At 49.4% G+C, this 14,080-nt stretch overlaps 1 protein-coding gene across 1 annotated transcript in view; it reads right to left on the reverse strand.

The window, feature by feature from the left end:
* ABCC3 (ATP binding cassette subfamily C member 3) overlaps window positions 1-14,080 on the reverse strand; it is a 49,737-nt gene that overhangs the window by 23,727 nt on the left and 11,930 nt on the right. The window contains 12 exon segments of the mRNA XM_018572719.1: window positions 1,435-1,448; window positions 2,937-3,157; window positions 3,485-3,688; window positions 4,618-4,710; window positions 7,310-7,471; window positions 9,297-9,483; window positions 10,750-10,868; window positions 11,437-11,635; window positions 11,929-11,990; window positions 12,068-12,190; window positions 12,984-13,121; window positions 13,703-13,828. Coding sequence (XP_018428221.1) covers window positions 1,435-1,448; window positions 2,937-3,157; window positions 3,485-3,688; window positions 4,618-4,710; window positions 7,310-7,471; window positions 9,297-9,483; window positions 10,750-10,868; window positions 11,437-11,635; window positions 11,929-11,990; window positions 12,068-12,190; window positions 12,984-13,121; window positions 13,703-13,828 — 1,648 coding nt within the window.

The following is a 14,080-nucleotide window of genomic DNA, read 5'->3' on the forward strand; positions in this document are numbered from 1 at the left end:
AGAACATTCCTCCATGCGCTCAGGTGAGGTCAGCATGCGTGCTCATGCATTAATGGGATGGGGAAAGAACTGTGTGGTGATGGGAGCTCTGCACATCCAATCATCATCCAGCGTCCAGTTTTAGGACACAATGGGGCGCTCTATTGCGATGCATTGGCATAAGATCGTCCATTCATTTTAACTAACAACCACATGGCGACTGACGGAAAACTGGAGCGGCAGAATCTACAGAATGGATCCGGACACTGAACTCCTTTGTATGTCTAGAAGAGTTCACTTTTATTATCCTTCAAATGAAACCTTTATTCTTATAACATGTCGTCTTACTGTGATTGTTATTTATAAACACTTATTATTTAGGAATTCTCCATCGTCTGGTTCTTATTATGATTGGAATCTCTCGGGACACTTTGTATCTTCATTGTTATCTTCGATCTCCTCATGTAATACTTCCTGATCCCCAACTTATATCCTTCTATTATCCTTTTATTGTTCTCTTCAACCTTTATCTTTTCCTGCTCTTTCTCTTCCTACATTTTGTTATTTTGTACCTCTTAAAGGAGAACTATGAGGGGGCGGGGCTTTCCACTCACCTCATAGTTCTAGCCGACCTGTGACAATGAGACTGTCACAGGTCGGCTCAGTAGCTCGGGAGGTGAGAGAACACATACCTGACGGGTTACAATACACAGACTCGAGTGACACTCGGATAACAATAATGATTTGGCTACAAGCACATTGGGGGACATTTATCGAGCAAACTAGCAACATGATCGGTTATCAATCAGAACGCCTCTCCTTCAGAAAAGTCTCTGCGACGGGATTCTCAGTCCGGTGCCTCTGGTTTTTTTCTGGCGGCCAAATGAGACAATTTGAAAAGTTTTAAAGCGGATTTGTTAGGATGAAGAGGTGACGGATTTCAGGGGTGTGGAAATTGAAAAAAAAAACTACTTGTCCAAGGGCTAAAGTGGGGGCCAAATCTACTTGTCCCAACACAAAAAAATTGTTTTAATCAAAACTAGGGATGCACCAATGCCGGTTTTTCAGTATCGAGTACGGATTTTTTTGCTTTCGGATCTCGCCGACACTGAATACTAAATACCGGTGCTTCCGCTGACATAGAGCAGGCTTCCCGGGTAATCAGGAAACCGGGCAGCAGGTAATGACATCCCGCCCAGGTTCCTGATTGCCACGGAAGCCTGCTCCATGTTGTTTGGCCGGCTTGCTTGGCCAGGAAACCTGCTTCCCGGTCAAGGAGCCAGGAGGCAGGTCATTACTTGCCACACGACTTCCTGGTTGCACGGGAAGCTGGCTCCATGTTCCCCTACGGCACTGCCAGAGGAAATTTTCATCTGGCCGTAAGTTCCAATATCGGGGGGTAAGGGATCGGAGCATTTGGGTACGAGTACTTGCCCAAATACTCGGTATCGGCACTGATACTAGTATCGGTGCACCCCTAATCAAAACATATTTTACTGTTGCTAAATAGCGCTTCTCACTGGTCAGCGCAGTCATCTGACCACATTGACCAATGAGTGCTTGCAATTTGCGAGCGAAATTCAAAATGCATAGGGGAGGACTGCGCTGGACAGCAGTACGGGGGACAGATAGCACACCCATACTGGCGGAGGGGAGGGATTGTTCGCCGAAAGGTAAGTATAGCCAGGGGGGTGGCGGTTTGGGAGAGACAGGGCCAGATTTCATCGGGTAATTTTTATTTTTCCATATTACCTGGGAAAATGAACTTACCCTTTAATGCACATTATGTGTGTGTAAGAGAATTCTGGCTACCACCATGGAATGGCAGCTGCAATCTCAAAGCACATGCAGAATGTCCTACGCATGCGTTTATTTGCATGCAGATGGCGGGGGCAGCAGGGTTTCATTTTTATTTATTTTTTAATTTTAATTTTTTCAACTTTTTCATTTTTTAAATCTTTATATAATTTAATTTTTTTAACTTTTTAAATGTTCTTTAACTTTTTATTTATTTACTTTTTCCCCTTAATGTTCTTCCTATTACATAGGAGATTAAAATCCCTCATGTGATAGTTTGGAGGTGACGGGTTCTCTTTATGGAACCTGCCCTCCAACACAGAACAGCTGTTCTGTGTAGTTCCTGACAGCCGAGGCAGGTGGCGCTGTGATTACATTGTGATTACAGCGCCGCGGTCTCAGAGAACACACAGAGAGCCCGTAGAGCAGACGTTTTTCATCTGCTCTATGGGCTCTATGGCTGAGCCGTTGTGCCTTAGTTTCTGGGGTCCCCCGGGAGAGCGGGCGACCACGAAAACTACGGCGGGGGGTGCGGGCAGAAACGATCGCCGCTGCTCAAATTAATACAAGTGGTCTGATTAGACCACTTGTATTAAACGAGCGGCGGCGGCTCCACAATGTACATTCAGCTCTGCTTGTCCGGAGCCGGGCTAAATGTACTTTAAAACTACATGTCCCGGGCGTCGGGCGATAGGAATTCCACACCCCTGGGTTTTCACTCTAAGCAGTCACATGATTAGGAAGTGGTCGGGGGAGGGGGGCGATCAATGACTGGGGCTGTGACTTTGTGACAAGTCTCACAATGAGTCTCAGTGCAGCCGTGTGACAGAACTGATAACTGTCCTCCATTGTGGTCGTCATGTTACAAATGCCAAATATTATTCATTCATAAAAGTCCAAAGTACATTTTGTTTCCTGCTCGTGCTAGAGAGGCAAAGAACATGATATCAGAGTATTCCCCATGTGGAGGAAGGGGCACATTATTACACAGGATTTATAGAGCGCCAACAGTGTGCGTAGCGCTTTACAATATAAGGAAGACATTACAATCACAATACAATTCAAGACGAGATGGTAAGGAGGGCCCCGCCCCTGAGGGCTTACAATCTAAAAGGGGAGGGGCCAGTGATACATGAGGAGGGAGCTGTGTGGGGATGAATTGTTTAAGAAAGAGTTCAAACAATTCATCCCCACACAGCTGCCTCCTCATATAGGAGATATAGGCTTTACTCACCTGTGCCAGGTTGCTGATGACTTGGGGCAGCATATTCAGAGGGAATCTCAATATGTTGAACAGAGAGAGGGACACGAACGCTTTCTCTGCATCCAGAATGTTCTTCTCGTCGACACTGACGTACACCGCAAACGTGGTCAGCGCCACCTGCAATGCATTGGAAAATATGTGATTTTATAGCAAGCAGAGAAATCCCCCATAATATGCAAGCATATAACCCCGCCCCCGAGGAGCCTTGAAGGAAGTCAGCAAACCGAGAACCATCTATTGTCTGACACATACAATGCTGTTTTTTCCCCTCCTAGCTCCAGTTATGCAAATGCGATCAACACTTCCCTGATCAGAATATCAGCCCGTCAGCCACGTTCCTCTTCGGTGAATCAGGTGACATTGTCACACACCCGATCATAACGCTTCATACACCCCAATACTGCACCGTGTAAATGGCACCGGAGCGCAGTAACCTCTCCTCACCAGGAAGGGGGCGCTGGTCCAGGCGAAGGTGGACAGAGCGTTGAGATAGGCCGACTTCCTCAGGACGTTCAGCTCTTTGCTGCGGATCTCCAGGACTTTCTGGGCAAACGACGGCTCCCAGGCGTAGAGTTTGAGGACTTTTATGCCGTTGAGGATCTCGTTCATCAGTTTAATTCTGGAGTCCTTGTACTGCATCTGCTCCACCTGAACACACGGCACAGAAAAGCGGAAAGCATCAACCAAGCTGACCCATCGGACTCGAGTCTATGAGATCTATCTGCAGGACGATCGGATGTACATATACAATGTTACTAATATACGACCCCCCCCGGGACGCGCGCATCTTTCTCCCAGTTGCGTATATATTTCATGCGCGTCGGGAAGCACATCCGGGACGCAGAGATTTTCTATCTATAGAACTTCCGGAGTTTGAACAATTCTTAGAGATTTCTGTGTCCTGGGAGATTCTTCTAGGTCCGGTTCACACGCATAGGAACGCCCTACGCCCAGAGAAGTACAGGAGCTTCTTTGGGGCGTATTTGCCGCGCGTATCCATTGGGATACAGCCAGGTAGCCCTCGGAAACGCGCGTTTTTTTTTAACCACGAATCTCGGTAAAAATGCGCGGCACGAAACGCGCGACAAAGGCGCATGTTCGATACGCCTAGGTGTGAACCCAGCCTAAGGGAGTTTGTTATTTCCTTCTCTAGGAGATTATATTGATACATAAAGTGATATTTTGTATTTACTTCCTGTGGTTCAGATCACATTCCCCAATATACCTATAATGACACAGCGTACAAGGACTCCAACATTACTCCTGTCACATGACTGGGGCAGCATTACTCCTGTCACATGACTGGGGCAGCATTACTCCTGTCACATGACTGGGGCAGCATTACTCCTGTCACATGACTGGGGCAGCATTACTCCTGTCACATGTCTGGGGCAGCATTACTCCTGTCACATGTCTGGGGCAGCATTACTCCTGTCACATGACTGGGGCAGCATTACTCCTGTCACATGACTGAGGCGAAACATATCAGTAATAAGAGAAACCTTTTGATATGTATATTGAAGAAGTTTACCCACTAAAAGGGAACTCTGCCTCAAAACATAGATTGCAAGGCTCACCTGGAAGGCACGGGTCCTCATGGCGATAAAAGCATTGATGGGAATGAGCAGAACCATGACAGCCACTCCTGCTAGCACAGAAGGCCCCAGTGTCTGCAAGGAAGAGAATAGAGTATTTACTAGAATATTCCTCTGTAGTACCGAGCCGTGCACATTCCTCGAAGGGCAACATTCACAGTGTCCGTGTACTACATCCCCTACTCTGCTATAGTCTGTGTACTACATCCCCTACTCTACTCTAGTCTGAGTACTACATCCCCTACTCTACTCTAGTCTGAGTACTACATCCCCTACTCTACTCTAGTCTGAGTACTACATCCCCTACTCTACTCTAGTCTGAGTACTACATCCCCTACTCTACTCTAGTCTGAGTACTACATCCCCTACTCTACTCTAGTCTGAGTACTACATCCCCTACTCTACTCTAGTCTGAGTACTACATCCCCTACTCTACTCTAGTCTGAGTACTACATCCCCTACTCTACTCTAGTCTGAGTACTACATCCCCTACTCTACTCTAGTCTGAGTACTACATCCCCTACTCTACTCTAGTCTGAGTACTACATCCCCTACTCTACTCTAGTCTGAGTACTACATCCCCTACTCTACTCTAGTCTGAGTACTACATCCCCTACTCTACTCTAGTCTGAGTACTACATCCCCTACTCTACTCTAGTCTGAGTACTACATCCCCTACTCTACTCTAGTCTGAGTACTACATCCCCTACTCTACTCTAGTCTGAGTACTACATCCCCTACTCTACTCTAGTCTGAGTACTACATCCCCTACTCTACTCTAGTCTGAGTACTACATCCCCTACTCTACTCTAGTCTGAGTACTACATCCCCTACTCTACTCTAGTCTGAGTACTACATCCCCTACTCTACTCTAGTCTGAGTACTACATCCCCTACTCTACTCTAGTCTGAGTACTACATCCCCTACTCTACTCTAGTCTGAGTACTACATCCCCTACTCTACTCTAGTCTGAGTACTACATCCCCTACTCTACTCTAGTCTGAGTACTACATCCCCTACTCTACTCTAGTCTGAGTACTACATCCCCTACTCTGCTATAGTCTGAGTACTACATCCCCTACTCTACTATAGTCGGAGTACTACATCCCCTACACTACTACAGTGTATGCACTACATCCTTTACTCTGCTATAGTCTGAGTACTACATCCCCTACTCTGCTACAGTCTGAGTACTACATCCCCTACTCTACTCTAGTCTGAGTACTACATCCCCTACTCTACTACAGTCTATGCACTACATCCCCTACTCTGCTATAGTCTGTGTACTACATCCCCTACTCTGCTATAGTCTGAGTACTACATCCCCTACTCTACTACAGTGTATGCACTACATCCCCTACTCTGCTATAGTCTGAGTACTGCATCCCCTACTCTGCTATAGTCTGAGTACTGCATCCCCTACTCTGCTATAGTCTGAGTACTACATCCCCTCCCCTGCTATAGTCTGAGTACTGCATCCCCTACTCTACTATAGTCGGAGTACTACATCCCCTACTCTACTATAGTCCGAGTACTACATCCCCTACTCTGCTACAATCCGAGTACTACATCCCCTACTCTACTACAGTCTGAGTACTACATCCTCTACTCTACTATAGTCTGAGTACTACATCCCCTACTCTGCTACAGTCCGAGTACTACATCCCCTACTCTACTACAGTCTGTGTACTACATCCCCTACTCTGCTATAGTCTGTGTACTACATCCCCTACTCTGCTATAGTCCATGTACTACATCCCCTACTCTACTACAGTCTGAGTACTACATCCCTACTCTGCTATAGTCTGTGTACATCCCCTACTCTGCTATAGTCTGTGTACTACATCCCCTACTCTGCTATAGTCTGAGTACTACATCCCCTACTCTGCTATAGTCTGAGTACTACATCCCCTACTCTGCTATAGTCTGAGTACTACATCCCCTACTCTACTATAGTCTGAGTACTACATCCCCTACTCTACTATAGTCTGAGTACTACATCCCCTACTCTGCTATAGTCTGAGTACTACATCCCCTACTCTACTACAGTCTGAGTACTACATCCCCTACTCTACTACAGTCTATGCACTACATCCCCTACTCTACTACAGTCTGAGTACTACATCCCCTACTCTGCTATAGTCTGAGTACTACATCCCCTACTCTGCTATAGTCTGAGTACTACATCCCCTACTCTGCTATAGTCTGAGTACTACATCCCCTACTCTACTATAGTCTGAGTACTACATCCCCTACTCTGCTATAGTCTGAGTACTACATCCCCTACTCTGCTACAGTCTGAGTACTACATCCCCTACTCTGCTATAGTCTGTGTACTACATCCCCTACTCTGCTATAGTCTGAGTACTACATCCCCTACTCTACTATAGTCCGAGTACTACATCCCCTACTCTGCTACAATCCGAGTACTACATCCCCTACTCTACTACAGTCTGAGTACTACATCCCCTACTATCTAGTCTTCTATGTTGTAGAAGCAACATCTGCTTTTATTTTGCATACACAGTCTTCGCTCTCGCTGGCAGATGTTTAGGCCAGGAACCGGCCAATCAGATCATCAGACATGTGAAGACCGGAAGTCCACCTTGATTTTGGATGGGCTCAGCCAATCACTGCGCACATGGCTATCAGAGGCCCCCCCCCCGATAATTACCTGCCAGAGGAAATAAAGAGCCAGACAGATCTGCAGAGGGGCCGACCACAACATGTTCAGGAAGGTGGTCAGGTCCTGGAATCGCTGGGCGTCCACTGACATCAGATTGACCACCTCGCCGACCGTAGATGAACGCTTCGCTGCATTCGTGATGACCAGAGACTGCGGACAGAAGGACAGAGACTCTCAGCGGACAGAAGGACAGAGACTCTCAGCGGACAGAAGGACAGAGACTCTCAGCGGACAGAAGGACAGAGACTCTCAGCGGACAGAAGGACAGAGACTCTCAGCGGACATTCTTCTTTACTAGTGGCGCCATTACTGATTATTCCTAAATGACACATTTCATGGCTCGGTGCAAACCCCCCCCTCCCCTCCCCCCCACGGAACACGTCTGACCACAGAAGTTCTACAGCACAGTCTGTGACAGAGCAATGAGCGGTGAGAGCGACCGTAACCTTTATCTGCTGAAACCTTCACTGCCAGTGCGAGGAAAGAGGAGGACGAGACAGGTCCTCTTTATGTGGGTGACATCTAAGAGCCTCGTGTCCCTTGGTTATGGGCAGGACATGATAATGGGCATTGCCTGGATACAATGGAATAACACACAGCACAGAAAAGAGAGTTTGGACAATTTCCAGTGAATATCTATAGACCGTGAAGTCTGCCTGCTGATCCCATAATGCACCAGGAGGGCCCGGCAGTGATCGGAATAACATTGCACATTGCTCTATCACCAGTTGGGGGAGGGAGACACAAATCAGGAACCATAGGTCTTGCTGCACTCCTTACCGGAACATCTAGGGACAGTCAGGTCCTGGAATCGCTGGGCGTCCACTGACATCAGATTGACCACCTCGCCGACCGTAGATGAACGCTTCGCTGCATTCGTGATGACCAGAGACTGCGGACAGAAGGACAGAGACTCTCAGCGGACAGAAGGACAGAGACTCTCAGCGGACAGAAGGACAGAGACTCTCAGCGGACAGAAGGACAGAGACTCTCAGCGGACATTCTTCTTTACTAGTGGCGCCATTACTGATTATTCCTAAATGACACATTTCATGGCTCGGTGCAAACCCCCCCCTCCCCTCCCCCCCACGGAACACGTCTGACCACAGAAGTTCTACAGCACAGTCTGTGACAGAGCAATGAGCGGTGAGAGCGACCGTAACCTTTATCTGCTGAAACCTTCACTGCCAGTGCGAGGAAAGAGGAGGACGAGACAGGTCCTCTTTATGTGGGTGACATCTAAGAGCCTCGTGTCCCTTGGTTATGGGCAGGACATGATAATGGGCATTGCCTGGATACAATGGAATAACACACAGCACAGAAAAGAGAGTTTGGACAATTTCCAGTGAATATCTATAGACCGTGAAGTCTGCCTGCTGATCCCATAATGCACCAGGAGGGCCCGGCAGTGATCGGAATAACATTGCACATTGCTCTATCACCAGTTGGGGGAGGGAGACACAAATCAGGAACCATAGGTCTTGCTGCACTCCTTACCGGAACATCTAGGGACCCGTGCAGACGGGTGGGTGCTTGTAGTGACCACGGGTGGCACCGTGAGAAACTCAAATGAAGAAATAAAGTCACCAGCACACCAAATGGCAATGTGCCAATAAATGGACTATTGCTAAATCACCATTTGGTGTGCTGGTCAGTGGCGGAACTACCGGGGTCGCAGAGGTCGCGACCGTGCCCTGGACAGGAGGAAGGGGCCCCTGGACAGGAGGAAGGGGCCCCTGGTGACCGCTGATTACCAGGATATTTAATATCCCGGTAACTGCTAATGTCAGTCCCGGGACCTCTTCCTCCTGTCCTGGGCCCTACGTGCTTCACGCTGCTCCCCTCACCTTGTTCTGGGCGCAGCGTGAAGTATCATCCCGCCGGCGCAGCAGCCAATGAGTGTGAGCGGTGTAATCCCCGCCCCCCTCATCACACAGAACTGCAGCCCAGTGCCGAATAGAGCTGCTGCGGACACGAAGGGGGAGACAGGGAGCTGGAACTAAGTGATGGCGCTTCTCAGCCGCATCCCGGTGACGAAGCAATACTGGAAGTGCTGGTGGAGGATGAGCGTTTGGGCGACGGAAGAAAGAAACATCAGCGCGGCAATGCTGAATCCCCACCAGGCCGGCGCACTGCCGTCTTTGACGAAATTGATCAGAACGCTGAAGAGAAAAAAAAGAGAGAGATCGGCACACGTGTCACAATGTATCCAATTCATAAAGGAAATAACAATGTGAGCGGTCACAATGGAGGAAGGATAATGCCCCTTGCAGAGCCCACCTGAGAGTGACCCTGCAGAGCCCGCCATAGACTCTCTATATTGGGCTCTGCAGGGTCTCAGATGGGCTGGACACCTCTTACCTGTCAGGGCTGTCCGCCTCCGTCCGTGGTCGCAGGGTCCCCGCCTCCCTCTCCGTCCCCGCCTCCTCTTACATCACTGGCTCTGGTCCTCCTCTGGTCAGTGACAGCCAGAACCCTGATATGCCATAGCGACCCACACGGCATCAGAGGGATGCCCTGGCCGGGCCCCCCTGTGCCCGGGCCCCATAGCGCCCGCCTGGGTCGCTATGGCGATTGTTACGCCACTGGGGGGGAATTTATAAACACTGGAGCAGACAAAACCTGGAGCAGCTGTGCACGGCGTAACAATCGCCATAGCGACCCAGGCGGGCGCTATGGGGCCCGGGCACAGGGGTGCTGGCTGTCACTGGCGGCTGTGAAGCTGCTGCAGAAGAGGCCGGACCCGGCGTTCGCAGTGAAGGAGGAGGCGGGGCCCGGCGACCTAAGAGCAGGAGGGGCCAGTGATGTGAGAGGAGGCGGGGCCCATCGATAGAAGAGAAGACAGGGCCCCGGCGATGGAAGAGGAGGCGGGGCCAGGGGACGGAAGAGGAGGCGGGGCCCGGGGACGGAAGAGGAGGCGGGGCCCGGCGACCACGGAGGCGGACAGCGCTGACAGGTAAGAGGTGTGCAGCCCACCTGAGACCCTGTAGAACCCACCAAAGAGAGTATATGGCGGGCTCTGCAGGGTCACTCTCAGGTGGGCTCTGCAAGGGGCATAACTAGAAATCACAGGGCCCCATACAAAATTTTGCTACGGGGCCCTGTGATTTCTAGTTACTCCCCTGACTTAGGTCATCACTTATTCTGCTCTTTCTTCCTGTCAGTAATCTCCCGTTGTTAGACTGACAGCCCTGTAAAATGCTATAGAAGTCTGAATGGCTCACAGAGCTGCCCCACCTCCTCCCAGTCCACTGCACAAGGGATTGCAGGAAACCATTATAAAGCCAGATCCAGGTACTTATACTATCTGTATCCAGGTTCTGGGCACCACGGCTGCGTTTCCCCCATAATGCTGTCAGTTCGGTGTGTATGACAATCCATGAAATCTGCTTCGGGTCGCCGGAGGGCCGAGTCCGGAGGAAGCTCACCTTAATAACTGGGGATTGACGAAGGACAGGAGGTCCTGGAAAAGCTTGAACACGGATCCGATCAGAAAGAACGGTCCGAAGGCCTTGATGAGAACCTTCAGGAAGGACGGCTCCCTCTTCTTCTTGTTGTTGACGATCAGGACATCGGATTCGGTCGGCTTCTCACCCAGATGGTTCATTTCCACTTCTTGGGCTTTCGTGAATTGGACTTCACTGCTCCTGGAAAGTCAAAGGAGATAGGGGTCAACGTGACGGCCACTGTGAGCACTATACTCTGCTCCATAAGAAGAGTCCCAGGGACATGGGTGAGGGCCATGGAATCAGCACCGGGCTATATGGCCCCGGACAATGAATGATCATTTTACTTCATGTATGTAGATAGTATGTCATCATAGTATACAGGTCTTCATGGAGGACACCGATCATGCAGGTCTCTACAAGGTGACACCATGGCCAATTTACTACCACAGGGTCACGTCTCAGCAGGTTTTTGGGTTGTGGAAGGAAACTGGAGGAAACCACGACAACCATAGAGAGAGAGAGAACACACGAACTCCAATCACATGGTGTCCTAAGTGGGATTGTCCTACAAACCTGGAACTACAAGGCCACAATGATGCCTACCAAGACACCGCACCACCCAACACTCAATAAAGAGTGCGGGGCCTACACGCTGCAACGCTTGGCCTGAGGGTTTGTTGGGCTGACGTATGGTTTGTCTTTGGATGACTGTTGGCCATCAGCCTCCAGAAAGTACCTCAAGCTGGCTTTCTCCTTCTCCCACTCTTTGATCAGTTTGGACACGACTTCTATGGATTTGTCATCTTCATTCAGCGACCAAAGGTCCTTCTCTTCCAGGGGCCTCTTATAGCCCAAAATCGCCAACCTGAGAACGAGAGAGTCCCCATTATAACGAGTCACATCACACAGAACATTCATTGATAGAAACCGAAATAGGGCCGGCTTTGTACTGATAAGAGGCTTATCAGTACAAATCTGAACAATGACCCTGTTGCTGTACATTGTGACAGTCCAGGGATTGGCTCATGGAGACTTGTGAAGTTAGTGACAGGTCCTCTTTAACACTCATTTTGGGGAAGAAGGAGGGGAACCGGCACGCGGCGCTTCTTGGTCCGGAGTTCCTCTTTAGTTATATTATTATATTCGCGTTCCACTTACTTTGTAAACCACCAAAATGTGAGTCTGGAGAGGAAGCCGGCGTCGGACTCCGGGCAGGGATTCTGCGGAGGGAACAATGGTTAGGACCAGGTCCTCAGTTGGGTTCTCATGGCTCACGGTATCGGGGCGGAGTACTCACGCAGTCGGAGGAGACCGGGGAGAAGAAGGGGCGGGCCTCCTTCAGGCAGGAGAGGATGAGTTCCAGCACCAGCAGGGAGAAGTAGATGAAGAAGGTGGTGAAGCGGAACCGGTCCGACACGCCCTGGAGATGAGAGAGAGGAAGAGGAGTCATATCGCCATCCACAACATGGCGGCACACGGCAGAACATGGGAATCACTCGTACATGGAGTCTGCAGATCCTCCCAGTGAGGGGACGGCCATACACCAGTCTACATATCCTCCCAGTGAGGGGACGGCCGGACACCAGTCTACATATCCTCCCAGTGAGGGGACGGCCGGACACCAGTCTACATATCCTCCCAGTGAGGGGACGGCCGGACACCAGTCTACATATCCTCCCAGTGAGGGGACGGCCAGACAATTGTGTCATTTTGATACTTTTGTATCTCTTCTCTCCTCGGTGAGTGATTTGGGATCTGGGGGTGAAGATAAATGGGTGTATTATGGTCACTTCCTGTGTCCGGATCGGGGAATTGTGGGAATTTTGGGTGTTCGTGTTAATTGACCAACTTCCTATAATAAAGATCCAGCAGAAGAAGAATGAACGTCTCCGATCTCCTCCCTCCGGTCTGTTATCATTGGAAAGGTTTATTTATAACTGTTCAAAGAATCCTCTGAAAATCCAGAACAGGAGAGGGGGGGTTGTAGTCTTTTCCTAGGATGATGATGATGATGCTTCTCCACATATACAGAGCAGGGCAGGAGATGGACTTCCATACCTCTGAGCTCTTCCTCTGGACGGTGTGACGTGCGGTGCGTTCACATGCAGTGGTGGGGATGACGCAAGGTTTATGAGGGTGTCATGTGACGGCTTCTCTCCTCCGTGATTGGATACAAATCGGGTACTTTATCCAACAACTGGAGATGAAATTACCTGATTTACTGACGACATAACCTTCGACCGGAAAGGAACAATGGCGCAAAGTACGGCCAAGAACCAGAAAATGACGAGAACGCCGGACGATTGGACGCCCCTCAGCCGCTCATAATGGATGAGAATCGTCGCTGCGATCTGAGAGGACAAAGAGATCAGAGACACCGCATACCAAACATACCGATATAACATATATCATACAGGAGTGACATCACCGCCCCCCAGATACATCATACAGGAGTGACATCACCGCCCCCCAGATATATCATACAGGAGTGACATCACCGCCCCCCAGATACATCATACAGGAGTGACATCACCGCCCCCCAGATATATCATACAGGAGTGACATCACCGCCCCCCAGATATATCATACAGGAGTGACATCACAGCCCCTAGATATATCATACAGGAGTGACATCACCTCTCTCCAGATATATTATAGAGGAGTGACATCACCGCCCTCCAGATATATTATAGAGGAGTGACATCACCGCTCTCCAGATATATTATAGAGGAGTGACATCACCGCTCTCCAGATATATCATACAGGAGTGACAACGCTCTCCGGATATATTATACGGGAGTGACATCACCGCTCTCCGGATATATTATACGGGAGTGACATCACCGCTCTCCGGATATATTATACGGGAGTGACATCACCGCTCTCCGGATATAAGTTATATATTACACCCCTCAAAGTAATCAATACAAACCATTGTGATTCCGAGGATTAGGGGCGTGACAAAGAACACGGGAGGCGGAGCCTCATCCTGAACCAGTCTGTGGAAGGAGTAGAACAGGTCGGCCCAACACACACACCAAAGCAGAACGCCGAACACCTGGAAGACACAAACCAATCATTTATTACATATTTACAGAATGCTCATTCCCCTCCCCCGCTGCCTGAAATATGAGACTGTTTGACTCCAAGAAGCGGGAGGTTCTTATTGCCAGGCCAGTGAATGAGAGTCGGAGTTCATGAAATATAAATACAAATTACTACAGAGAAGATGATGTCATAATAACCGAGCATGAGAAATATATGCAAATTCAGAGAGAGAGAGAGAGAGGGGGGGAGAGAGAAAGGGGGG

The sequence above is a fragment of the Nanorana parkeri genome, unplaced genomic scaffold (genome assembly GCF_000935625.1).
Source record: "Nanorana parkeri isolate BGI_ZX_2015 unplaced genomic scaffold, ASM93562v1 scaffold2113, whole genome shotgun sequence".
In the NCBI taxonomy this organism is placed as follows: Eukaryota; Metazoa; Chordata; class Amphibia; order Anura; family Dicroglossidae; genus Nanorana; species Nanorana parkeri.